This window comes from Lutra lutra, chromosome 2 (assembly GCF_902655055.1).
Source record: "Lutra lutra chromosome 2, mLutLut1.2, whole genome shotgun sequence".
Classification (NCBI taxonomy): domain Eukaryota; kingdom Metazoa; phylum Chordata; class Mammalia; order Carnivora; family Mustelidae; genus Lutra; species Lutra lutra.
The window spans coordinates 204518365-204545619 of NC_062279.1; the positions used below are offsets into that span (position 1 = coordinate 204518365).

At 48.7% G+C, this 27255-nt stretch overlaps 1 protein-coding gene across 8 annotated transcripts in view; it reads left to right on the forward strand.

Annotated features, from left to right (window-relative positions):
• SHROOM3 (shroom family member 3) overlaps positions 1–25223 on the forward strand; it is a 186382-nt gene extending 161159 nt beyond the window's left edge. For all 8 annotated transcript variants that reach the window (XM_047719598.1, XM_047719593.1, XM_047719597.1 and 5 more), the window contains exons 5-10: positions 3389–3462; positions 6178–7077; positions 8198–8686; positions 11327–11477; positions 21140–21412; positions 23749–25223. In XM_047719598.1, the coding sequence (XP_047575554.1) occupies positions 3389–3462; positions 6178–7077; positions 8198–8686; positions 11327–11477; positions 21140–21412; positions 23749–24117 (2256 nt within the window). In that variant the 3' untranslated portion in view covers positions 24118–25223. The remainder of the gene's footprint in view (positions 1–3388; positions 3463–6177; positions 7078–8197; positions 8687–11326; positions 11478–21139; positions 21413–23748) is intronic.
• Positions 25224–27255: the final 2032 nt, after the last annotated feature.

Consider the following 27255-nt stretch of genomic DNA (forward strand, 5'->3'; position numbering starts at 1 on the left):
TAGTTTCTGCCACCAAAGCAAGTTTAGCAGGGAAGTGAGCTCCTTGTTGATACAAACTGATCATTCCTGCACCTGGACACCCACAGAAGGCTGCCCCCACTCAGAGCCCGAGACCTGCTGAGACCCTCTGCAGGCCTGGGCCTCCCCTTGGCGGCCAGTGGTCCTCTCTGAAACACGCAGCCTCTTACCATTCCTCCGTTCATTCTTCTTCGTTTGAAAAGCGTAATTGTAGAACTAATGGATATTATTGATAGAGCTGAAGGACACCTAAAATTCTTGCCGACTTTCTGCTTTCTATAAAACTTCGGAAAACTTAACCTTTTTAAAATGGGTGGGCCCCACGCAACTGCCAGATAATACCCACATATGTCTGCTTTGGAGGTGGAGATTCACACATATTCATTGCATAGTCTTAGAATCCTGCAAAGGCTATAAAAAGAAGCCTTTGGAAAAAGAAGATTCCTGGCTGGGAGTTGTTTTTTTCCAGATGCTGAGTTAGAGGTTTCTCTAGCTCTATTATTTACAGAGCCCTCGGTTCCTGATATATAAGATATTCACCATGTGATGGTGTGACAGTCCTTTAATTGCTGAGGAAATTGCTTAGTTCATCCCACGTGTTGGATGTACGCCCAATTCTGTAGAACGCTGCTTGGAAGTCATTCTAGCACCCCTCAGGAAGAAGCTATCCAAACTGTGCATACACAGAATCACCTTTCCATGAAATGTGAAGTTACAAATAGCTAATAATAATAGTAAATGTTTACTAAGTATGTATCAGTCATTGTTCTTTGTGTTTTATAAGCAGAAAAATAATCCTCACATATATGCAAAGAAGTAGATACTGTTGTCTCTGTGTTTCAGTTAAAGGATCCGAGACACAGAAAGGGTGAGAAATTTGCCCAAGGTAGTGGGAGTGAGGTTTTTGACCCCCTGCTGTCTGACTCCAGATTCTGCGAGTCACTATACCAGGCTCCCTCCTTGAATAAAAAAAGACTGGGGATGGGAAGAGGCAGGAGTTAAATATCTATCTGAAAACTTCAAGCCAATGAATTGATTTCATTTTAACATTTATTGATTACTGTCATTCCCATTTAAATAAAATTTTAAGATTTCTCAAATGGATTCCTAATTCATTTTAGCAGATACTTGGAAACTGATATCCACAGTAGGCGAATACTACTGTCTTTGTAGTTCCCTGGCCACAGAGATAGCAAGCTATCTAACTCCGAACCCGAAGCGGAGTAAGCATCGGGATTCGATAGACTTCAGGTTTATAATAAAGTCTTAAGTTTGCTATACCTAATGAAGTCTAAGAACGGGGTATTTTTAAATCAGTTACCAGAAGTCAGATAACTGACAAACACAAACAGACATTTACCCAAGTGTCTATTGGAATAACTCTAACCCTCGTATTTCTCCCATAGCCATTGCTGTAAGTACTTTATTTTCTATAAACTGGTAAGAAGTATAAAGTCTTCTCTGGCAATGAATTTATGCCCAAATTAGTGCAAGTAAATGCAGCACAAATTGATCTCCTTGGGCATGTACTATATTGGACTTCTGTCCAAATGATACTGTAATCGATAGATTTAGAGAGGTCTCTTAATGGCCTATTAGTGGGTCTGACCTGTGCACACCCATGTAAGTATCAACTTAAGATTGATATTCTGGGGGTCAACTCATGTGACTGCAGAAGTTAAACTCATTCTCATACTGAAATTCAAAGGAAATAAGAAAATGGGAAAATATACTTGTTAGTGGGCAAGGAGCTCAAAGGGGATCTAGAAGCATTCTCACTTAATTGCACGTTTTTGTCAAGAGGGGGTGAACAGGGAAAAGATTTTTTTTTTTTTAATTTGTCAGAGAGGGAGAGAGAGCGAGCACAGGCAGACAGAATGGCAGGCAGAGGCAGAGGGAGAAGCAGCCTCCCCGCCAAGCAAGGAGCCCGATGTGGGACTCGATCCCAGGACGCTGGGATCATGACCTGAGCCGAAGGCAGCTGCTTAACCAACTGAGCCACCCAGGCGCCCCAAACAGGGAAAAGATTTTAAAGGACCGTAAGGTTTCGTGGAGAGCAGGAATTCCCATTCCCTAGAGTGATATTTGAGCAAATCGGAGAAACATGGAACTTCTTTTTCTCAAACCATTCAAGGCTGGTTGCATCCAGGCTGGCCTCCACTCACTTGTTAAGATTCCAAGGAAAGATGTTGGGCTTGAAGCCATCCTGGTTTGAACGCTGGTTCCGCGACTCGAACTGTGGGTTACGGAACAGCAGTTACCTCCCCTCTCCTCACTGTTGTAGACTGAACCACAGAGGGACTGTTAGGTGCCCGATACAATTCCACGCACATAGTTTGGGGATTTTAAGGTACTTTGCAGTGGCTGGTACTCAGTAAATGCAACAAGGCATAGCTGCAGTGTTTTGTTTTTCCTGCAGGCCAGTACCACCTGTGGTGCCTTTTTTTTTTTTTTTTGCCTTTTAGTACTTTTACCACTGACTGGGCAAAAAAAAAGGTAGAAAGTTAGTAGCCCTTTGGACAGATTAATGGTGAAGTAAGTAGCTAACACTTGAGTGTAGGGATCATATGGATTTAATTTCTGTTACCTGTAAATAATTGAAAATTAAATGTATTATCAGTAGCAACATCATTGTTTTCATCAGGACCTGTTCACATGGGCCAAATATTGTACTATCAAAAACTCACCAAAAAAACCAAAAACACCTCACCTACCGCCCTTTCAGGAAACCAACCTGCACCCTTATTAAAAACAAATAGAAGTAATGACTACCCCTGAAAAGTTGCCAAAGTTACTGCTACATTACATGTGGGTGAAATGTTTTTTTTTTTTTTCCTGAGAAGAATATACTTCAACCTGATTACAAGCCAGATTCATATCTCTTCTCTCATTATAACCGAGAACATTTGAGATTTTTGCTAAATTTAATAAACTATCCTTTTGTTGCCATATCCCATGTTTCCCTATCACTGTTTCAAAAGTTTGGTCCTTTGAAATAATTTTCATCACTCTATTTCGTGTGCGGGGTCATTTTGAACCCTGGGGGTGACTGTCCTCAGACTTCTGCTTAGAACAGGTCTTTGTGAGGAGAGGCCCCTGGGGAGACAGACTGAGGCCCAAACCCTAGGCCTGCCACTTGTGGCCTTGGGCAGGGCAACGGCTTTGGGCCTGTCTCCTCCTCAGTGCCCTGGGATTAACAGTACTTCCTGGGGCTTTGGGGGTGAAGCGGACAGTATGCGACAGTGCCGCGTTGGTGTCCGACACTAGTAGGCCTACGATAAATGTTCTTTCTCCTTTCTACTGTCACCCTCTTGGTAAATTTAAATGCCTGTTTGTTGGTAGTAATGCTGTGCCTTTCTTGTGTTTCAAGGATGTGGTTTTGGGGGAAAACAACAGCTTTGGTCTCATGAAGGATCCGTGTTATTTGGCTGCCCCTGGGTCCAGGTATGTCTGTGTGTTTCGGAGGCTCTCTGCTTGTGAACGCTGCACTTCTGTGTTTCTCCTCTGCTCTACCAGAAAGGGAAATGTGACATTACGATGTTCCACACTATTATGCATTGCCTTTTCAGTTTGTCTAGGCCATAGGAAACTTTAAAATTTTTCCTTTATAGATGACTTTCTCTAAAAATGATACTTACTTGGAATAGGTTTTCAATGTGCACTTTGAATGAGGCAGTAGTTGACGTCAAGTAAGTTTAGCCTTAGAAAGTTCACGGACCAAACGCTGAGGCCCTCACAACTGGGACTGTGTGGGGCTCTTTTCCGGCTCAGCGCAGAGGATCAGGTGCTGTGACTAGAGCACAGGGAAGTATGGGCGTCTCGTGAACAGCCTCACAGAGCGAGACAAACGTATCAGAAGCACATGAGGTAAAAAATAAAGCTCCCAAATCATAATTTTTAGGCCCTTAGGATAGGAAATAGGAAAGGTAGTTTAAAACTGCCATCAAGGGGCGCCTGGGTGGCTCAGTTGGTTAAGTGTCTGCCTTCAGCTCAGGTCATGATCTCAAGGTCCTGGGATCGAGTCCCGCATCCGGCTCCCTGCTCAGTGGGGAGCCTGCTTCCCCCTTTCTCTCTGCCCTTCCCCTCCCACTCATGCCCTCTCACTCTTAAGAAAAAAAAAAAAAAGCAGCCCACGTGGTGTCAGCAAGTGGGTACTAAGTTACCTTCTGTACTAGCAGACTATGTGCTTTTCCTCCCAGACTTGTGCCTCAAGTAAAGAAAGTATTCAAGGTGAGACTCAGAACTTTGGTTAGCTTCAGTGCATTGCTTAAAAGTGAGAGACAAGGGAAAACTAACAGTGACCTAGAGCACTGCCAAAAGGGAATCATCTGAAGTCAAAGGTGAAACTCAACCATAAAAATCAAATACCTCAATGACGGAAAGAACTTGAGTATACAGTTCTCCAGAGATGGGGGAAAAAAAAAAAAAACTAGCCAACAAACATATACATAACAGGTTAGTCATTAAAACAGATTCCACTTATTCCGTGTCCTATTAGAGGACGTTGAGTGTAAAAATCGCTTATATCCTCGTCTGAACAGTTGAGCAGAGATACTGCTCGTTCAACAGACGTTTACTGATAGGGTGCTTTGTACCAGGTCCTGAGGATACCAAAATGAGTATGGGAGGAGAGCACCCAGCACATCTCTTGCCTTTGGTTTTCAGTTCATCCGTTTGGGAACCCACCAGGAAGGACAGAGCAGCCAGTCTTAAATACTGAGAGGTTCTCGGTGAAGAAACCACCTCTAAATGAAAAGGATACTTCAGGGGAAGGGCAGAGTCGTGTCTGAGAGAGATGGGCCCTTAACCATCTGCATTTATGATACAGAAACAACATCACGAGAAGAGCTAATTTGGTTCTTTGCAGTCTTTCCCTTCCATATGCTGCGTTATCCTGGCCTGGAGCGTGGGCGGGTTTATGGCAGGACTGTGCTGGGACTCTGCCTGGGGACTGAGCCACAGCTCCCTGAGGACTTGGATCTGTAAGATGAAAAGTTCCATCTGCTCTCCAGATTCACGGGCATCCCGAGAGCTCCAAATGTGGAATTTTCAAACGAGGGTGGGTTTGCTGGAGATTGATTTTATTAACTCTTGCACGGCAGCAGGCGATGCTGCGGATTTTTGTTTTGTTTTCCCTTTAGAACATAATAACAAAAGCATTAGGAATTGTTGGGTTTGTCCTCAGAGCCGAGGTAGAGGACAGGTGTTTAAATCACCATGTACCCTATTTGCTCATTATGATAGATCTCTCTCTACAGAGATAATTGCTTATTAGCTCCTTGGGTGAGACTCTCCCCCTCCTCCTTACTTTCCATTCTAAAAAATGAAAACACTAGGAGACTAAAGGAAAATGGTAAATAAAACCTCCACATTCGGCAGCCCACGCAGATGCTTTCCCAACAGACCTCTCCCATGGGCATCCCACTGGGAGAGACTAAGGCAGCACTCTTTTTCCCAAAGGAGTCCTAAAAAGGCCTGAAGAAATGTACCTGTTTCCTTTTATATCCTGAGGCCTGCCCTGCAAAGCCGAGGGTGCGGGATATGTGCGCGGGGGGGTGGGCGTGGGGGAGCAGCGAGAGAGCTAATCATGGGAAATGCCCGTGGCCCCAAGTCTGCCATTTGACATTTTCCTTTAGGAGTTTATGCCTGTCTGGCGTTTTTTTAAAAACGTTCTTTGTGGGCGCCTGGGTGGCTCAGTGGGTTAAGCCACTGCCTTCGGCTCAGGTCATGATCTCAGGGTCCTGGGATCGAGGCCCGCATCGGGCTCTCTGCTCAGCAGGGAGCCTGCTTCCCTCTCTCTCTCTCTCTCTCTGCCTGCCTCTCCGTCTACTTGTGATCTCTCTCTGTCAAATAAATAAATAAAATCTTTAAAAAAAAAAAAAAAACGTTCTTTGTACAAGCAGTCGAAGGGAGAGTGCGCAGCTTCTCTGGGGTCCTTTTCCCTAAATGCTTTCCCATCTCTGTCATGTCTCTGGGTTCAGTATTTGCCCCTTTCTTCTGAGCCGTAACCCCGGGTGTGTGTCCCGCTCCGTAACCCCGGGTCTGTGTCCCACTCCATACCCCCGGGTGTGTGTCCCGCTCTGTAACCCTGGATGTGTGCCCCACTCCGTAACCCCAGTTCTGTGTCCCGCTCTGTAACCCCGGGTCTGTGTCTTCCAGGTCGCTCGGTTGCTCAGAAAGAGGCGGTGAGGACATGCCGTTGCTCAGACACCATCCTAGCCCTCGCTGGGGTGGTCCGGGCTACAGAGCCGTTGGCGGAGCCTCTGTTCCCAGCAAATGTCCTGGACCCCTGGACCCGCAGAGGCAGGCTGGCAGAACAACGCCTTGCCCTGGTCTGCTGCCCACAGGAGTGCCGGGGCATCTCCCAGACACCAGGGCTGCACCCCTGACCCCACTCGGCTCAGCTCTGCCGTCCCCTGTTCCCTTGAGCTCGCAGGCTGCCACCGATCAGCCGGCTGGAAGGGACGGTCAGGCAGGGCAACAGCTTCTCCTGCCCCACACCCTGGCAGTGACCCACAGGAGCAATGGTCACAGCCTGGTGCAGCCTGCCCATCCCAGAGGCCACGAGCCCGACAGCCCAGAGCACGGAACAGAAGAGGCAACGAGGAGGCGGGTCTCACACCCTCCGTGGCCCGCCCCCCCTCGCGTGAAGTGGGCCCCCGTGGCCAGGGAGGACGGCCTCCCCGAGGCCTCTCCCTCACCTGAGTGTGCAAGCCCGCAGCGCTACAAAGCACAGCAGGCCCCTCCGAGCTCGGGCAGCGGCCCTGACGACACGCCGCTCGGAACCCCAAGCACTCCGGGGAGGATCTCCCTCCGGATATCGGAGTCCGCCCTGCAGGCCTCCCCACCACCCCGGGAGGACTACGATGACGACGTGTTTGTGAAGGACTCGGACCCCAGTGCCGCCTCCTGCCCCACGTTTGAGCTGCCCCCACCCCCGCCGCCTCCACAGCGCCAGGACACCCCAGCGGAGAGCTTGGACGACTTTCCCCCACCTCCTCCCCAAGCTGTGTGCGCGGCGGCACCGGGCAGTGAGGCTCACAAGGGGCCCCGTCCCAGGTAAGGGGGCGACTCCGTGCGGGGCGAGACCCCACGGAGGCCGGAGAGGGCTCATCTGGTAAGAGATTGTCACCCTGCAGCCTCCCCAGACCCTCCTCCCTCTGGCCACAGAAGCGGCCTGGTGTGGGGACTGCATAGACTCGAGTGATGAAACCGGCAGAACGGGGTCATTCGTGCACTTTGGCTGGTCGCTGCCTTGCTAGCCAGTTCCTAGCATGGGGAACGGCCGAGCAAGACTGTGATAAGTGAGCACCAGCGGCCGAAGGGCAGCGTTGGTTTCCAAGGGCGTGATAAGTCCCAAGGGTGCAATATCTCTCTTCCCTGCTTGAGCTCCTGATCGGTTAAAGAGGCAGAGGAGGAAGACAGAGAAAATAGGAATGTCACTTTTATTACTGATAGAGCCGATACTGGAAAGCACGGCTTCTCTGTGGGTGTCCGTGGGCCTCCTGACGTCGAGCCCTAAAACAGGTTCGCCTGCCCACCCTCAGGCCGTGCTAGAAACCCACGGGGTGTGTGTGTGAGAGGGAGAGAGAAGGAGGGAGAGGGAGGCGTAGAATAGCTTGGAGGCAGCCTCGCTCCAAAGAAAAAGAGGTTGGACTACAGACAGGCTGTGGTCAGCTTTCTTTCCAGAGTCGCTCCATGTCCATTGGAGAGGACAAAGAACAGAACTAAAAGTCAGTTATGTTCAGGGAAAATCTTGTGGAAGCCAAGAGAATGGGTGGTAGCTCTTCCGAACTAATGCTCCCTGGGACAAGTGATCTCCAAGCCCCAGAAGAACACTTTGCCTCCGTGGCAACTCCCTCTAGACACCACGGGAGGGATGTAGCACCACTGCCCTCTGTTCCCCGGGACCTTTCAGAAAGCTCTGGAATCTCACTGCAACATCCACCACAACTGAATTCCCACTAGATCCCTCCCCTTTAAAAAGTCATGCAGCTTCCCTGTGACCAGCGCTGGGCTGAGGAGGATGCCATTTAGGAACCCTACAGTTTGGGGAATGATAACCTCAGAGCATGACTACCTTGTCCTTCCATTCCTCACATGAGAAGCAACAGCCCTGAGTCTTCCTGCCTCTCTGCTGACTTCTCTTTTACCTTCTCTGTTTTAATATCCCCGGCAGCTCCAGCAAATTCGCCGAAGTGACCATTGCCAAGGAAAGGTGTATTCCCAGTGCAGTTTATTCGGCCGGCCGGCAGGCACTGGCTTCCGGATCCCAAACTTCTGTCAAGGGTTCAGAGGCCAACGAGACCAACCCCCCTTCCAGCACGGGTGCTCTGCCCCAGCTTGATGGGGCTCTTGGCAAGCAGCCAAGCCCCGGGCAGCCAGCTCCCATCAACAACCCCGTCTGTGGGACTCAAGGTTTAGAAAAAAAAGTCAGTTCTGGCTCTCAGAAGTCCTCAGAAGACATCCGAACAGAGGCTCTGGCCAAGGAAATCGTCCACCAAGACAAATCTCTGGCAGACATTTTGGATCCAGACTCCAGAATGAAGACAACTATGGACCTAATGGAAGGTTTGTTTCCCCGAGATGTTAACTTGCTGAAAGAGAACAGCACGAAGAGAAAGGCCACGCAGAGAACTGTCACCTGCTCAGGATATGAAGGCAAGAGGTAAGTCCCTGGGAATGCCTGCAGAGACTGAGTTTGAAACTCCTTCCACGGGGGTGGTGGTAAGTCTAGGACAACTTACATGATGTTTTCCTGCCTCCAGAGTCTCAGACCCGAGAGTGACACTCCATCGCAGCCTTAGAATGGCTCTGAGGAGTGGGACGTGGGACAGACCGACCATGAGTTACCAGGCACTTGCCCTACAACAAAAATAGTAGTAGTGCTGATAACTGCCATTAATACTGTTAATAGTGCTCAGTTCTTCATGTCGGTCATTGTGTTGATGTTTCGTGTGAGCATTATCTGATTCAGTCTTCAACAAGAACCTCCTGACGTGGCTCCCAGTTTTATCTCCTTTTTACAAGTGAGGAAACTGGAGCACAGAGAAATGAAGACCATGCCCCACCGAGGTCCTAGAACACGTGAGTGGCGGCCTCTGGATTAGAACTGGGCACCATGACCGTGCCCGCTCTCTTAACGACTTTGCAGTGTCCCCAGCTGGGTGAACAAGCAACTGTCCGTTCTCGGTCAAGGTCATCTTCGTAGAGAGCCCCACGGGGGTCTGTGCTGAGGGGCAGGGGAAGGGGTGAGCACATCAGAGACCTCCTCCAGGCAGAGGTGAGCACAGACTGTGGGAAGGATGAAGCTTGGACAAATGGGCTCGTTAACTACACTGGGAGCCACATTCCGAGAGATGGCCTGGATGTTCGCTTCATCCTGAAAACCCGGGAGGACCTGGACCTGAGGCGCGCTGTTACGGCTGGGTCCAGCCGGGAGTCTCTGCTCCTGCAGTGCCCGGAGCGCGTGATTACTGCAGCGCGATGTGTCCCAGCACCCCGCCACCGGGGTCTGTGTTTGTCATTCTTTTGATTTCTCCTGGGTTATTGCAATATTTTCTTGCATATTTGATTTCCTTCAAGGCCAACTTGGGAAAGGTTTAAAGGGGTTTTTGTTTTCTTTTTAATCTTCAATGAAAGCTATGTGGATTGAGGGACCGGAACTCCATAGTTAGTGGCTTTTAGACCAAATCAAAACAGTGTTTCATCTAACTTTGGTCTTGCCTTTCAGAAATGTCCAACTGGTCCTAACTAAATTACTGGCAAGAGTACTATGCTTTGACTTGTGGGACGGGGAGGAAGAGTTAGGGAGTCCTTACGAGCTCTCCGGTAGCTGGTTGGAGCCTCTTCTAGTCCGAGGCCTGAACTGTCCCTCTGTCCATCCCATGCTTCAGACTTGGCAGAAACTGATGTAGGTGAAGTGACTTATCCTGGGTCATGTGTTCAGCAAACGCTTACTGAGTACCTCCAATGTGCCAGCCAGTCCGCTGGCCTCCATGAGGGACCCAAGCACGAGGCTCTGTGGGTGTGCCGGTCCCTTAACTAAGCGTGTCTGTAGCAGATCAACGTCAGGACCTGCCATCCGTTCTGTTCTCTGACCTCTTGCTGTAGAAAGGCCAAAGTAACTTGCAGATACATCCTCAGCTGAGCATTTCCTAGCATCATCTCGAGAGCTCACGTTCTCAATGTAGAAGTGAACGGAAAAGTCACCTAACTTGCAGCCCTGAGACTGGCGGGAGGAATTTCAAGAGGGTGGCCTGCGCCCTCTTCTGGTGGAAGGGACCATTGTCCTGGTGTGTGTGCGACTCGGCAGACAGCCTTCGGGAGGGTTAGTTAGTTAGTTAAATGCTCGAGAAGCCGATTTGTTCTGCAGTGAGTATATCTGGGTGGAAAAGTGTACCAGAAGAGCTTTTCCAGTTTTTTCAGTTAAGTGAATTAAATGTTGCTTAGAACATTTAACACGAAACCATATTGCTTAGTAGAATAGTCCTAGCAAGCCGGAGACTAGTAAAAATGACTTTCTTTGGTGGGTCTTTACGCCACAGCAAAACGTTGGCCTAGATATTAAGTCACCAGATTGAAGTACCTTTGCAAGAGAACCTAACCCACTCCCGTGCATCATTTACTCAGCTGGTAGCACCTGACTTACACCCGGAGAGACAGCTTGGTTATAGTACAGCACAGAACGCTAACTCGATACCGGGTTTCTCAATTCCTGGTTTGTTCTCCAAACTCTTGGCACCCCCGCTGTGTAACGAAGGAGTCAACTTGGCGTCCTGTGCGCAGTGACCAGCAGGCTCTAGGTTTCCTGGGCTCGTCCGGGATGGCACGCTCCCATGAGAAGGGACAATGCCACGTCCAGGCAACAGTTATGGCAGGAGTTGGGAAGGTTCTGTGACCCTGGGAGGCCGACTGCAGTCTGAGATGCGCGCAGCCCCTTGAAAATACCTCCACGTTCACGGAGTCACGGCTGCCCCAGGGCCCCTCTGGGAAATAGGGAGTCAGCATTGTTCTTACACTTTTCACAAAAGGAGAAACGCACAGGCAGGCTACAGGACTCACCCAGAGGCATCGGGGAGATCCTCAGGCCTGACTCCCAGTCTCCCCACTATGGCCTTTGGCGTTTTCTAGAGCACGTCTGCCTGGAATCAAGAGCCCTACGCAGTGTAATCCCTCAGTAAATATTTATTCATCTAATTTCTGGGAAGGGACTGAATAGAATTTTTCACACATTTCTGAAGGAGCAGCAGGTGGTCAAACGAAGCTTCTTGAATGTGCTGTGTACTCTTTTGTTCTTACGATGCAGGGGTGAAGACAGGGAAACAGTGGGCATTTTGGTCAACTGCCCAGCCTACTACCGTGTGTCTGCCCCCAAGGCCGAGCTCCTGAACAAGATCAAGGCCATGCCGGCGGACGTGAGCGAGGAGGAGGAGCAGGTGGACGTCAATGAAAAGAAGGTAAAGAACGGGGGCCTGTGTTCTGATCTCCCCCAAAGGTAGCCAAGGTCCTAGGAAGGTTCCTGGCCCCTTAGGGCAGGAGAGGAAGAAGGGCCTGTGGCATCAGCAGCCCCGCCCATGCCGTCGCCAGGCTCTCGACTTCATGGCATTTAGTGATTTCTCACAGCTTTCCTGTCATTCGCAGTTTTACACAAGTGAGGGTCCCTTCCTAGAGATTGCAGAGCTGAGACTGAACCCAGGTGCCCTGACTCTTAATCCAACACAGAGACCCAGCACTCAGGGCTGCCCAGCGGTGCCCACGGTCAGTGTCATTTTCCTTTCATGTTTCATGGTCAGAAGGACCACAGAACCGGGAAAATGTAGAAACGTTAAGGGAAAAGACCGACCGTCCAAAGACGCTCGTGAGAAAAGGTGGCGTTAATCTCCGGGTCCCCCAGTGCTCTCCGCAGCGCCCGGTGAAGGGCTTGGAAGCACCGCTGGAAGTTAGCTGCGCGCAGGGACAGCCCTGCAGAAGTTTCACATGCAAAGCATTTTAAAAATGACTGATGCCGCCTGTCTTCCTGCACCCCGGGCCGCTCTAAGCCCGGCTGTGCCTGCAGGGGAGAACGTTCTCGCCATTCCACTCCCCTCCCTGCAGCTCCAGAGGGGCCTTGATCCCTTCAAAGGGCTCTTTGTTAAGGCGCGTCCCTTGCTGTGCTTGGAATGTGAGTGGCTCTCCGTGGTACCAAGCCCAGGAGCAGCTTTCTTACCTGATTCTGTTTCACTTACTCTGCGGGTCCCTAAGCTCTCCAGCTTCCTTCCGTGCGGATGGAGGCCGCAGGATACAGACCCTGGGAGCCGCGAGTCATGGGGCAGGAGGGTTTAGGGATCTTAGAGCAGCTCGCACTGCCCTCGCTCCTCCGGCTCCCAAGCGCACCGCCGACAGGCAGATGCGGCCACCCTACTACCACGCTCTCCCAGCCCAAGGTTTTCCTGTGTAAACACCTTCTGGCATGTTCCTTACTCCAGTCCCGCCAAAGGCCCCCATTTAATGGGCCCTCCAGTCAGGGGAAAAAACCCACCTGCTCTGGGCTGTCTGTATTTATCCCAGAAAGGGGGCTCTATAAACACCATTACAGGTACCGGGGTGTCATGAGCCCTTTCACTGAGTATTTGACAGGTTTGGGGGGTTTTATTTTTTGCAGGTACACGTATCCTATTTTACAGTAGCAGTGGGACAAATTACTCATTGCTTTAAAAAAAAACACGCATTTCTATCACTTTATTATCAACCTCTCACTCTGTTGATTATGTGGCAAAAGTATTTTTAAACCGAAAATATTAGGGCACAGAAGATTAATACTCACAGGAGATAACAGTAGTTACCGTGTACTAAGCATGTATTGTTAGGCGTGGGCCCTGTTTTTCATAGGGCCATATTACCTTTATTTCCACAAAACTTCCTCACACCTGTATTGCCACATTTTACACCCAAGTTATCAGAATGGGTCAGAAGGGGTCAGGGCAAGAGGAGAAGTCAAGACAAAGGGCCTGGCCTAGAAAGAGACCTGGAGAAACATAGGGCGTGTGTACACAGAAAGCTTTTGCCAGCAGTTTGATATTTGGGGATGTAAAACAAAAAGCCTCCCGCCTCACTTAGAAATTAGCAAAGTTAGAGGATCACACAGGAAGGTGATGGATCCCAGAAGATGAGGGAGGGAGGCTCCACGGGAGCCAGAGGGTCATGGAGGTCACGCGGGGTTCTGTGTGAAAGGCTGAAGAGTTTGGATCTTACTGTGGACAGAAGACCCTGGGAGAGGTTTTGAATGAACTGCACGCTTATTTGTGTGTGGCAGAATTTTCACTGCTGTCATTTGCATTTACATATCTGATCTGGAAACAAATTATATGTGTTTTAAGTGATGTGGCAGGCATCATCGAGTTGAAAATGCAGTTCCCTTCCTGATGCACATACAACAAACTTTTCTAAGGGTGATTTTAAAAAACGATGCTGGGTCAAGATTGTTCCAAGGTAGAGCACAGCTTTCCACTAACTTTTGCAAGGTAATAGTTTGTTACCTGATATTTAAAGTTATTAATAACCTAAGCTCTATTTCTAGGCATGAAATTCACTAGGAGTCTGTGGAAACTAGAGTCCCAATTTAAAATTAATATTTTTAAAAATTTAAATTAGCATTTGACCACAATTTTATTTTAACGTATTTTTATTTATACATCATAGATAATGGATTATCACGTTCCAAGTAAATGTAAGCATTAAAGGATGAAACCCTTTCATTGTCTGAATGTAACTGAAGATGGTCTAATAACTAGAAGTTTAAATCATCTGCCTAACCTTGCCGTATCTATTGGGCGAAAATGTGCTTCAACAGATCCCGTGATTCTTTGTTCTGGCCAGAAGCTTTGGCTTAGGGACTTAGTGGAATATTTCAAAAGGCAGAAAGAATCTGTTGTTTCTCAGAATTGGCTCTCCCCAAGAGATCATCGGTGATCCAGATGGCTCTCAGCTGCACATTTCTGCTGCTCTTCTTCATTCTTCAAGTTCCAGATTTCTCTGTGGTCTTTCTTCCCTTCAGCCTGAAAGAATGCCTTCAGCATTTCTCTTAAAATAGGTCTGCTGGTGACAGTTTCTCTTAGCTTTTGTCTAGGAATGTCTTTATTCTGCTGCTCTTCCTGGAGGATATTCTCACTGGATATGGGATTCCGAGTTGACTCTTCTTTTTCTTTTAGCAATTTAGAATTGTTACTCCACTTTCTTGCTCCATGGTTTCTGATGAGAAATGCACAGTCATTTAAGTATTGTTTCTCCTATATGCCATGTGTTGTTTTTCTCTGGCTGCTTTAATTTTTTTTTTTTTTTCTGTATCTTTGGTTTTCAGGAGTACAATTTTGATCTGCATGGGCCTGATTTTCTTTGGTTTCTCCTATTTGGCATTTACTAACTTCTTGATTCTGTAAATTTGTGTTTTTCACCAAATTCAGGAACTTTTCAGCCATCATTATGTCTTCAAATATTTTTCATGCACTAATCTTTCTTCTCCTTTTGGGACTCAAGTACCACAAATATTAGACCTCCCTGAAGCTCTGTTCAGATTGGATAATTTCTATAGGTCTGTCTTTATTCTGCCAGTGATTTTCTTAATTTCAAATTAGGTTTTAGATCCCAAATTTCCAGTTGGTTTTTTGTTTTTAGATTTTATTTATTTGAGAAGGAGAGCAAGAATAAGTTGGTAGAGGGTCAGAGGGGGAATGGGGAGAGAGAATCAAAGCAGATTCTGTGCTGAGCAGAGCCGGACATGGGGCTCGATCTCAACAACCCTGAGATCGTGTCCTAAGCTAAAATCGAGAGTCGGATGCTTAACCGACTGAGCCACCCAAGCATCCTCCATTCAGTTAGGTTTTTTGTAGCGTCTATTTCTTTGCCAACAACTTCTGTCCTCATTTCAAGGGTGTTTACTTTTACTTTGGAGGAAGGTTATAAAAGCTATTTTAAGGACTTTGGTAATCCCAACACTGGGGTTAGCACCTGTTAATGGTCTTCCCCTGGGAATTGCTCACAGTTTTACTGTTTGTGTGTTGTTGTTTTGTTTTTTTTTTTTTTTAATTGGGCAATTTTGTATTCAGAACATTTGGGGTATTATGTTGTGAGATCTTGAGTTCTGTTAAAATCCTCTAAATGGATTTTTTGTTTTTATTTTAGCAGGCAGACTATCCAGCTTCAGACTATAAGTTCTGCCCCAACTTTGGGTGCAGGCTCCAATATCACTTTCATTTGCAGAGCCTTTGCTGTGTTGTACAGGTCTGTTCCAAACATGCACCATTCAGAGGTTAGCCTGGGACTTGGGTGGTTGCTTCTAGCATATAGTTCAGTTCTCACGGCTTTTTCTGTGCCGGTTTGGGTCTGTCCTACACACATACACCTTGAGTCTGAGCGTAGGCAATGTCAGTTCATACACAGAATTTGGGGATCTTCTTTCCAGCTGTCTCCTGTCTGGTATTTTCCCCCACATTCCCTGGCTCCCAGCAGCCCCTTTGCCTGGGCCTCTGGCTGGAAAGATAAGTTCTTCTGATTATAGCCGCCTGTGCTGCTCTGCTGTTCTGCATGACTGGGACCACCCTCCCTGAAAGAAAGAAGAAACGGGGGATTCCCCTCACACTGTTCAGGCCAGCGCCTCGGAACAGAAAGAAGGTTTTCTTGGGGTTTTCAGTGCCTGTGCCGTCACTGCAGCGTGCAGCTCAGGGAGTCTACTCTTGGGAACCAGGGCTAGGAGGAGAGAAAAAGGACGGTCCAAACAGGATTTTCCCCGCATTCTTGAGCTCCCAGAGGCCCCTTTTCTGGTCTTCTTGTTTTAAAGGCAGGGCTTTTCTCAGAGTTCTGCTGCCGCACCCTGTGTGCAAGTCGGCCCTGGTCAGAGCAAGAGCTTAAAGGGGGAGGCAGGAAACTAGCCCCGGTTCTGGGTCGTTCCTTCACCTTTGGCTCCCCGCCCCGGCACTGCCGCACTTAGCTTGACAGAGCCCCCTTCAGAGTCCAGGGGCTTAGTTGTGCCACGCGGGGAGGGAGGCTGTGGGGGGCCTACCTTGACCCTGGCCAAGGTCAGGCGTTCCTCGCTCTTCCCCTCCCCAGGATGTACCAGGAGGGAGACAGCTGGGGCAGACTGGCCGTTTAGAACCATGCCTGGCAGCTGTGGAGGAAGACCGGAGGAAGAGGAGGCGGTTGGGAGGCCATTTCGGGAACGTGATGCTACCTGTGAAGCTGGGACCCGTGAGAAACAGATGGAGGCGCGGGGAGCACAGTGGACAGAACTGGGGACAGATTAGACATGGCGCGTGGTGGAGAGAGGAGGGTCAGGGCTGCCGCTCGAGTTCCGGGCCTGGAACCGACCTTACTGAAACAGGGAAAACTGGGAGGTCCTTTAGGGAGGGAGGATGATGGGCTTAGTTGAATTTAAAGAAATTCAATATTGTTTCTTCTGTGTCAGCGATGCCTGACACCCAGAACCAAGAGACGGCGCTAGGTGGGCAGGACAGCGTTCTGCCGACAGGCCCTGCTGAGAGGGAAGGAACGAGAAGGAGCCACTCTTGGCAGAGACGGCGCCAGAGAACATTTGAAAGGGCAGTCGAGTCCCCAGGATCCTTCTGTTTCGCTCGGGTCACCCAGCAGGGAGTGGAGGTTTGATCCCAATTCTGTCACTGGGACAAAAATCACCCCTGACTTTTCTCTCTGGGGTGAAATTCCGCTGAGAAAACAACCGTGTGCTACTGCCCGGATCCTCCCATTTAAAACCAACCACACAAAGAAACAACAGCAAAGCCGACGGTGGAATATCTTGGTCTTTCTCATTTTTACTAGCAGGAGCCTCAACTCCTCTCTGCCCCCAACTCTGGCCACGCGGCTGGGAGTCTGGAGTTACTCTTACTTGACGTGAAGATGGTCCATGGGCAGAGGCCAGCCGCGTCAGTAGTGACCTGACCGGCCACACTGTCAGCACAAATCCCTGCGCAGGAGGCAAAAGGGGTGGCCGCGTAGGGGAGAAGTTGACCCCCGAAGGCATCACGCTGCCGTCACACTGTTCCCGAATCAATGACAGCACAAAAAGGAATAACGTGAAAGTGTGTAACACTTTTATACGTCCCAGAATGCTTGCGCAAGCTTTATTGTGTTCGAGCTTCCTAACTTTTCTAGAAACTATTTTAAGGCCGTGAAGAAAAGCCTGACCCCTGGAGCCAGACGACCTGACTCCGGCAAGTTCAATAACCTCTGTCCTCCCGACTTTCCTCATTAGTAGAACCAGGATGAGGAGGGTCCCTCTCTCATCGGGTCGCCGTGAGTTCTCAAACAGTGGGACGCTTAAAGGGTGCCTGGCTCCGAGAAGCTTAACTTTCCAACATTATTAGCTCTGGGCAGGTGTTGTTATCCCCCGGCTCTGAGTGAGAAAGCAGAGGCGTGAAGCTCGGGCGGCTTACCCGCTGGTGAGTTTTCCATCAGAGCCTCCGCTCCTGACGCCCGCAGCAGGGAAGGGGCGGGGAAGGGGCCCAGCAGGGTTGCTGCAGGCAGATGGTGGGGTGGGAGAGGAGGCTCTGTTAGCGCAGGAGCCCTTATCAATAGCATCTCACCCAGGGGGACCTACCATTTTACACCCGTTGAGGAGGTAAGGGAATAAATGTCGGTGGTTTTGCAAATTAAGTAGCTCCTGGGAGACGAGTATGTTGCTAAAACAAACCCCTCCAGAAAGACCTCTGTTGTGTTGGGAGCACAGTGAATTCTGCAGATAGAAGTTGCTCGAGTTTTTTGGTTGCTTTTTTTTTTTTTTTTTTTTTTTGAAGAGGGCTGCCTGGCAGAGAAACGGTGGCTGAGTACAGCCAACTTTCCCTTGTTGCTTTCAGTTACTCACATCCCTTTTAACTGCATTTTTTAAAGCCAAATTTCCAAAATTTAAAGGCTAATTAGAAAGATAAATAAAATGCCATCCAAATATGCACCGTTTGGGCCAGGGCCAGGCGTGACTGATGTGACTGCTCAGTAATTGTACACCCCAGCCTGGCCGTATGAGCTAATACATCGCATTACAGCCCAGCAGAGAGCCTTCGGAAATCAGAATGCCACGAAGGGGGAACTGGTTCGTCCCGCAGGATCCTCCCTGCATCATTCCCAGACACTCGCATCACGTTCCATTCCTCCTTACACCACCAAGCCCCCGTGTACACATCAGTTCCCATAGGGGGGCTTGCGGCTCTGCCCAGTGTTGGTGTCTTTGAGAACCAAAACAGGGTGTAGCGCAGAGGACAGATAGAGGATTAGATGGCTGAGCCTGACCCCTGCCTGCTGTTAGCTGTGTCGCATTCTTGGGGGGCGAGCCCCAGGCCACACTTGTTTGATAAGCCCTTCCGGCGAGAGCACTGGCGAGCCGAGTCCAGCAGAAACCCAGCCCAACGAGCGAGGGCGGACTTCTCCTAAGTGGTCTCTGTTCCTTCAAAAATTTGAAATCAGCAAGCCTGTCCCTAAAATACCAGCTTCTGAGGCTGCCATGAGGATTTTTAACGATACCCATTACAATTATTAACAGAAGTGCTTTGAGTTCCAGAACCAATGACACAATATTGGTTTCCAAAGATGTCCTAGTTCTAGAAAAGAAAAAACACTTTCCTTTCTACTAGTTTTTTAAAAGACTTTTCTAGAAACTGCTCCAGACATGAGGTTGACATGGATCTCACAACATGTAAATAATCAGAGACCTTTTCGTGACGCTGGAGTACAGCAGTGTTGCTGCGCAGTCACCTGCCTCCTTGGGTTTGGGGTAACTGGTTTTCTGTGAGCAGGTGCCATCCAGTGACACCGAGGGGTGAACTGGGAAATGCAGCCTGTAAGTCGGGCCTGACTTCATGCACGGGTCAGCCTCTCTCGCTGTCTATCCGAGAGGCACAGTAATGACATTTGGCTTCTCTTAACTGTGTCCGGCAGGAATATGGAAGAGGTAACCACAGGCAGTGTCTATCTTCCCTCCTGCTTTCCATCCTTGCTCTTCTCCTGCCGGGAGCGGCCTCACTGTGCGGGATCAGCACACTCTGCTGGGTGTTCTGCCCAAGCTCCTTCCCTGGCTGTGCGGCAGGCAAATACCAGAGCCGCCAGTCAGCACTGGTAGGGGTTTTTTTGGAAAGTAAGTTTTCCAGGAGAACATAAGGAAAATGAAACAATATTCTCTCCCACCTGCACTTTTCTGGGTTCAGACTCCTCCACTGGGGAGTAACATAGACTGCACGGCTTTTTCCATGACTAAAATTATCCTTGACTTTGTCTTAACCAAACAGGAAAGCTGGAGATGATAAGCTACGAGGAGTTAGTGCAGCAGATGGGGATATTTTAGTGACCCTTTAGCCTTTGGGATTAGGCAAGTCGAGAAACAAGTTGTCACCATGCAAGCCGGAATTTGGACATTTCCAGGACATTATGAACTTTACTCAGACGGAAGATTGGAGTGTCCCCATGGCCCAGCTTCAAGATGGGTGCATCATGGAGAAATAAATATTTCGCCCTTATCATTATGATTATTGCATTTTCGGGTGATTTATAGAAATAGTACAGAAAGTCCTCAGAACCCTTCAATTCTATTAGTCCAAATGTTTTCTCTTTTTCTACTTCTTTTTCTTCCTCTAAAAGTGAAGACTTACTCGAACATCAAAAACCTGTGATTATTTTTTACCAAGTTTCCAACTGATGCCACATGGCTTGGTTTTATATAAATACATAAAAAATTTTTTTTGAGCTAGAACCATTTTAGTGGTTAAAGAAATAAGGTTTGGTTTTTTTTTAAGATTTTATTTATTTATTTGTCAGAGAGAGAGCACAAGTAGGGGCAATGGCAGGCAGAGGGAGAAGCAGGCTCCCTGCTGAGCAAGGAGCCCGATGCATGACTCAATCTCAGGACCTGGGATCATGACCTGAGCCGAAGGCAGATGCTTAACCAACTGAGCCACCCAGGCGTCACTAAAGAAATAGGTTTTAACCAAAAAAGATTACGTTCTTTCTCCATCTGGCTACCTTAGGCTAAGAGAAAAAAAAAAAGCCTAATTTAAAAAATCACAAAGTTTAATTTTTCTTGTAGCAAAGTAGTAGACATTTAATAGAAATGTCGTCAAACATGGGGCGCCTGGGTGGCTCAGTGGGTTAAGCCTCTGCCTTCAGCTCAGGTCATGATCTCAGGGTCCTGGGATTGAGCCCCGTGTCAGACTCTCTGCTCAGCGGGGAGCCTGCTTCCCTCTCTCTGCCTGCCTCTCTGCCTACTTGTGAGTTTTCTATCAAATAAATAAAATCTTAAAAAAAAAAAAGAAATGTCGTCAAACTTGAAACCACTAAGACCTGTACTTCATTCCTTCTGTTAAATATATCGGATGTTTGCTGAATTGTTCTGCACGGATAGAAATTTGCAATAAAGTTGGCAAATTATACAGCTCAGGCAACTGAAGATAGTGCAGTGGAAAGATCATGGGGCTGACTTCTGATAAAGGTCCCAGTGAATATTTACAAGGGCAGACGTACAAGGTTGCTGTTAAAGCAGGCTGGCTTGAGTTCAGGGAAGCCCCTTCATGGTACGTGCATCTGGCCCATCCCCTCACCTAAGTGTGTTTCTTCTGCTTGCACTTGTGGATAAAATAGTACCTCCAGCACCACTGTTGGGGCGACTGTGGGAGATGATCTGCGTGTGGTTCCTGGCATACAGTAACTGCTCTCATCGATGGTAACTAACGTTCGTAGTCCGCTCAGCTCTCTGACCTGGGGCAAGTCCCTTAATTCCTTCAACTCTTGGCTTCTCTAACTGGAAAACAAGAAATATTTACCCTATTTGCCTGTTTGTCAGGATCAAAAGAGAGCATGTCTTGAAAAGCCTTTCAAAACCGAGTTACAAGCCCATTGGGAAGGCAGCGGTGTATGTGGCATGACGACTGCGACACGTTACGAGGTGACTGTAGTCAAGGGAAAGATTCAGAGAAAGGCAGACATTCAGGGAAAGGAAAAAATATTGTGGCCTAACGTTAGGGGTGGTCCCTACAGATTAGGGGACCTTCAGCTGAGCCCTGAAGACAAGATGTGGCGGGGAGAGGTCAGTCTTCCCTCCACTGGCAACGCCACTGACCAAGCTTTGCTGTTGTCCCCTCTGTCATTACAGGCCGAGCTCATTGGGAGCCTCACCCACAAGCTTGAGACCCTCCGGGAAGCGAAAGGGAGTCTGCTGATGGACATCAAGCTCAATAATGCCTTGGGGGAAGAGGTGGAAGCTTTGATCCGGGAGCTCTGCAAGCCCAACGAGTTTGACAAGTACAAGATGTTCATCGGGGACTTGGACAAGGTGGTCAACCTGCTGCTGTCCCTCTCGGGGCGCCTGGCCCGCGTGGAGAACGTCCTGAGTGGCCTCGGCGAGGATGCCAGCCGCGAGGAAAGGGTAGGTGGCGCGGGGCTTCAGGGCCCCCCGTTTTTCCCCGGGAAGCCGTGCACACAGACGGGTGCCATTAAACGGATCCCTTCCCTGAGAAGATTACAGTCTCGGGGGCGGAGAGAGAGCCCGAGTACAGGTTACCAGGAAACACAGAAGGAGGCGTCTTGCATGCCGAAAGGGAAGGCTGGCACTTGGGGCTCAGGGAATGCTTAGGAAAGTAAAAGCACAGGGGCCAGGGTTTCTCTCCTTTCTATCCCAGGAAAAGGAAGAGAGAACAGCATGGTGGGGGCTGATATTAGAGAAAGAGGGGGGGACAGAGAACCACTGGGACACAGGAGAGGGCGCGGGAAGGAGGGCTCCAGGTCCGGGGAACCTGCCAGTGTTTTGCGGGGCTACAGGCCCTTGGTGAAGGTGCACCCAGGTGTCCCCACTGCGCCCCCTGCTGGAGGGATCGGGCAGGTGTAAGAGTGGCGGCGACACCGGGTGATGTCCAGGGCCTGCGTCTTTGCCCAGCACGGCGGGCTTACACGCTTCATCTCTGGGCTCCTGAGTCCTTGCAACAGGCCAGCAAGTGACAGAGCCCAGATGTGAGGGGTCCTGCCGCAGACCCACGTTTTATTCACTAGGTTGAACTCAATTCCTTAGCTACAGAGCATTCCTCACCTACTCATCTTTTTTAAAGATCTTATGTATTTATTTGAGGGAGAGAGAGCACAAGCAAGGAGAGGGGCAGAGGCAGAGGAGAAGCAGGCTCCCCGCTGAGCTGGGAGCTTGACACGGGACTCGATCCCAGGGCCCTGAGATCATGACCTGAGCTGAAGGCAGACGCTTCACGACTGAGCCACCCAGGCACCCCCACCCGCTCACCCCATTGCTTTACGGCAAATGCTGGGTGTCTAATGTACGCCAGTGGGCTCATGGGATGCGACTGGGAGCAAAGCAGATCCCTGCCCCCAGGGAACACACCAAAAGAAGTGAGACCATCAACAGGGCTGTGACTACTGTACCTGAATATTTACACCGGAAGTTGACAAGCACCCCAGCCATCAGGACACTTCTTTGCTGTCTTGCTCCGTCTCCTATCTACAGCTCTCTCGTTCAGAGCCACCAGGGACTTCCCATTTATTTCTCCTACACATTACATGAAAAGGAAGAGGTCTTTTTTCCAAACAGAAAAAGTCTAGGGCGCCTGGGTGGCTCAGTGGGTTAAAGCCTCTGCCTTCGGCTCAGGTCATGATCCCAGGGTCCTGGGATCGAGCCCCGAATCGGGCTCTCTGCTCAGCAGGGAGCCTGCTTCCCCCTCTCTCTCTGCCTGCCTCTCTGCCTACTTGTGATCTCTGTCTGTCGAATAAATAAAATCTTTTTTAAAAAATCCACGTTAAAGATTATTATAAAGCAAATTAGCCCTAAAGATAACATGCTACCTTCCCCCTGGGTTTATATAAGAAATGTTCAGAATATGAAATCATTGTTAAATAGAACTCCTCTCATGTTTGACTCAGAGGCCTGAAAACTAGAAACAGATTTCTTTAGATATGGGAAATGGGACATTCCCAGTGTTATTTGTGGCTCAGGGCAGAGGTCCTCAGTCTCCAGCTGCAGAAGAATCCGTCACCCGAGAGGCTGAAACAGCTTTCTGGGTCCCAACCTTTAGATGTAGTAGGTGGATCAGAGCCTGAAAATGTGCATTTGTAACAAATTCTCCAGATATGCTGCTGCCCGTGTCTACACTTTGCGAACCGCCATAAATGCAAATACTTATACTCAAGGTAGCTTGAAGATTGGTCCTTTTTTAACCCCCTTCAGTTTTTTATCATGGTAAACTACACATAACCTAAAATGTGCCTTCTTAGCCATTTTGAAGTGTTAGTTCAGCAGTGTTAGGTATATTCACGTTGCTGTGCAACTGAGCTCTAGAAGTGTTCTTGCAAAACTGAAACTTTGTGTCCATGAAACAGCTCCATTCACCCCTGCCCCCCAGCTGTCAACCACCATCCTGCTTTGTATCTCTGTGCTTGTAACCCCTCATCCGGGTACCTGTAACCCCTAAGTATTCATGTCAGTGGAGTCACTGATTGTCCTTTTAAATCTAGAAGCCCCAAGTCAAGCTTTTCCCCCAGCCAGTTTATTGTCCTGTCTCCTAAAGCGGCTGTATGACTGGACAAGTTGAGATCGGTATGCATGCCACAGAAGGTATTAAACTGATTTTCAAAGTCTCCTGACTCTAGAGCGGCAACTGACATGGAAACCCGGACGTTTCACAGTCCCGGGAAAGGTGTCTCTGCAGACAGCTTCCCTCCCCCACCTCGCCCTCTGCTGACCCGTTTGCTTCGCCCTGGCAGAGCTCTCTGAGTGAGAAGAGGAAGGTCCTGGCCGGACAGCACGAGGATGCCCGGGAGCTCAAGGAGAACCTGGACCGAAGGGAACGTGTGGTGTTGGACATCCTGGCCAACTACCTCTCCAAGGAGCAACTCCAGGACTACCAGCATTTTGTGAAAATGAAGTCGACACTCCTCATCGAGCAGCGCAAGCTGGACGACAAGATCAAGCTGGGCCAGGAGCAAGTCAAGTGTCTGCTGGAGAGCCTCCCCTCGGATTTCATCCCCAAGGCAGGGGCCTTGGCTCTGCCCCCAGACCTGGAGAGCGAGACGGCTCCTGCTGCGGGCTGTGCTGTGAGTGGGGTTTTCCCGGCCTTAACCTCTCCACTTTAACCTCGTCGAAAAGACCCAACCAAAAGATCACCCTTTCTCTCAACACTATTTAATCTGAAAACTGTCTTAGTACAAACCACTGTTTAAATTGTATGGGTCATTGGGGGTTTTCTGGATAAAAGGAAAAAAATTCTATCCAGGAAAAAGCTGTCTTTCCTTCTCGCCTTCCATGACTGATCTGAGAGCTCGAATGCTGCTGGGAACTTACCCCTTTCTAGTCTCACTTTCTAGTAGAAGGAAAATCAATGAAACTGTGAGCACTGATTGGAGGGCGTCTGATTGTTTAGTTCTTAACAGGCGGAGGCAACGCATCTGAGTGTGTGTAATGCTCAGGAATGTATCCACAGTGGCCTTCCTTGCTTGTGGGCGGTGTGTCCTGACGACAGCTACAAGTACTCACTTGTATCATGAAAGGTCTGCAACATAAAGCCTTAAACACACACACACACACACACACACACACACAGGAGAAAACTGTAAAACCTTGAACATTGTTATTTATATTTTATAAATGAAAAAGATCATTGTTTGTGTGCTAACCACTTATCTGATTCTGTTTTGTGGTGGACGTAGACAGTTGTGTTTGAGCTTTGTATTTCGTGAAAACCTTAATGAAATGAAGAATTCCAAAGATAGTCACATTGAGCGTGGAGACTTCTGTTTTTTTCTTCAACCCTTGGCTTGTCGGTCTTATGTATACACATATGAGCAGAGCTTCTGCGCTTGTGTTAAAATTTGTAATGGGGAATCCCTGTTTCCACTGCTGTCAGTCATCACCACTTTCCTCTACAACCAACTGGAACACTACACCTTGCCCAGGAAGAAGATTTTGTGAAACACGGCTATCACATCATTTCCTAGCGTTTCATGGCATTATCACCGTGCTGGGGAGATAAAGCTCCATGTTACTAACAAGGACAACAGCTCTCCAACCTGTATACAAGGAAAGTCAGAAACCAAACCAATCAGAAGAAAACTCATGCTGTCCTTCTGCATGGGATTTGGGCTAAATGTAACCTATTTTAAGAGCTAAACTATGAGGCTGTTTTAATGATGCTCTTTTTTTTTTTAAATATTTTATTCATTTATTTGAGAGAGAGAGAGAGAGAGAGGACACAAGAGGGGCGAGGGTCAGAGCGAGAAGCAGACTCCCTGCTGAGCAGGGAGCCAGATGCGGAACTGGATTCTGGGACTCCAGGATCATGACCTGAGCCAAAGGCAGACACTTAACTGAGCCACCCAAGTGCTCCCCCCATCACCCCCATTTTTTCTTAAGACTTTATGTTTTAATGATGCTTTTAAAAAAGTTTTTCTGGGCGCCTGGGGGGCTCAGTGGGTTAAGCCTCTGACTTTGGCTCAGGTCATGATCTCAGGGTCCTGGGATCGAGCTCCGCATTGGGCTCTCTGCTCAGCGGAGAGCCTGCTTCCCCCTCTCTACTTGTGCTTTCTCTCTCTGTGCGTCAAATAAATAAATAAATAAAATCTTAAAAAAAAAAGTTTTCCTAAATTGTCAAACCTATCAACCACCATTAAAAACAGCCTTCTTAATACCTGAAGACTGATTGTGCACTATCGACCTGACATTTGCACAGTGCATCTAAGACTATGATTTTCCTTCCCAATACTGACTTTTTGGAGGGTACTCTAGAGCCCAAGTTGTTTAAGTCTATTCAAACAGACTAGGAGGTGGGAGAAGGCTGGGGCCAATGGCCAGCTTATGCTGATGGCCGCCAGAGAGGACAGCAGCCTCACCCTTACAGCAGGTTGTGGCGCATCCTGGGCTTTGGCTTAGTTTGTTTTCACACATGCTTGACCCATGGCTGGTGGCCGCTCTGCCAATGCGGTCTTCAAGCACTGCAGAGAACTGACGAGTAAAACTTACATGAGAGACCAGATGCCCTTTTCTCCCCTCACACATTTTAATTACTTAATGAACTGTATCTTCTGGTTAAGAACTTCAAAACTGTAGTGTCGGTCCCGAATACAGATGTCTCTTGATGAGCTTCGAACCAGCAGGCCACCCGGACATTTCTCGTGAGCGACCAACCGAAGCTGTTCTTTCCTTCTTAGAGGCTAGACGCTGACTCCCATGGGTACGGGAAGACGGCACCTCCGTGTCCCAGGAATCTTGTCAAAAGCTTCTCTCTTACGACCAGAGGTCCCGCTTCCCAGGGACTCAGTGGAACCAGTGGCAGTGCTCAGCAGCCACACCACATGGTCATTTGAGGGAGAGAAAAAGAGCGCTTCTGACATTTCTTCAGACTTAGACCAACACAGGAGCCCCAGATCACCGGTAGTTGGTAATCAACTGTGTCTTGTTGATACGGACTCCTTCCACCAGACCATGTGGGAGTCAGCCAGTAAATGTCTTCAGCTACTCCCAGTGAAATTCCTCTGGGGGATTCTGGGGCTGCCCACATTCCCAACTATCTCCAAAATAATTCTCCTGAAGAATTTGACTGGGGACACTTTGCAAGTCCTTTTCAATCACTTTTCTAATTTACAAATGTCAAAGTAAATGACCCTCAGAGTAGCAGATGCTGCTGCTTGCCATGAAACAAGCGCCCCGAATCACAGAACATGCCTAGAACACCGTCTCTTTGCTACACTGAAATGTTTTTCTGTCGTTACATGAAATGAGGGAGGTATCCAGTGCAACTCTGAAAACTCTTAGGAGATGTGATATTTACTGTAGCAGGATTTGACTTTTGCTTGACAAGAAACCACTAATGTAATTTTCATCATAATTTTTTTTTTTTTTTTTTTTTTTTTTAGAAAGCAGAGAGGCAGGTAGAGGCCGGCAAGTAAGTGGAGAGGCAGGTAGAGAGAGAGGGAGAAGCAGGCTGCCCGCTGAACAGAGAGCCCGATGCAGGGCTCGATCCCAGGACCCTGAGATCATGACCTGAGCTGAAGGCGGAGGCTTAACCCACTGAGCCACCCAGGCGCCCCTCATCATAATTTTTAAATGCCTTTAGCTCAACAGCAGGTCTATTCTCTATCTCTTTCCTATTTTGCATTCCCTTTCCACTATGAAAAACCATCATCAAGGGGCGCCTGGGTGCCTCAGTTGGTTAAGTGTCTCAGCTCAGGTCATGATCCCAGGGTCCTGGAAATCAGCTCCACATCGGGCTCCCTGCT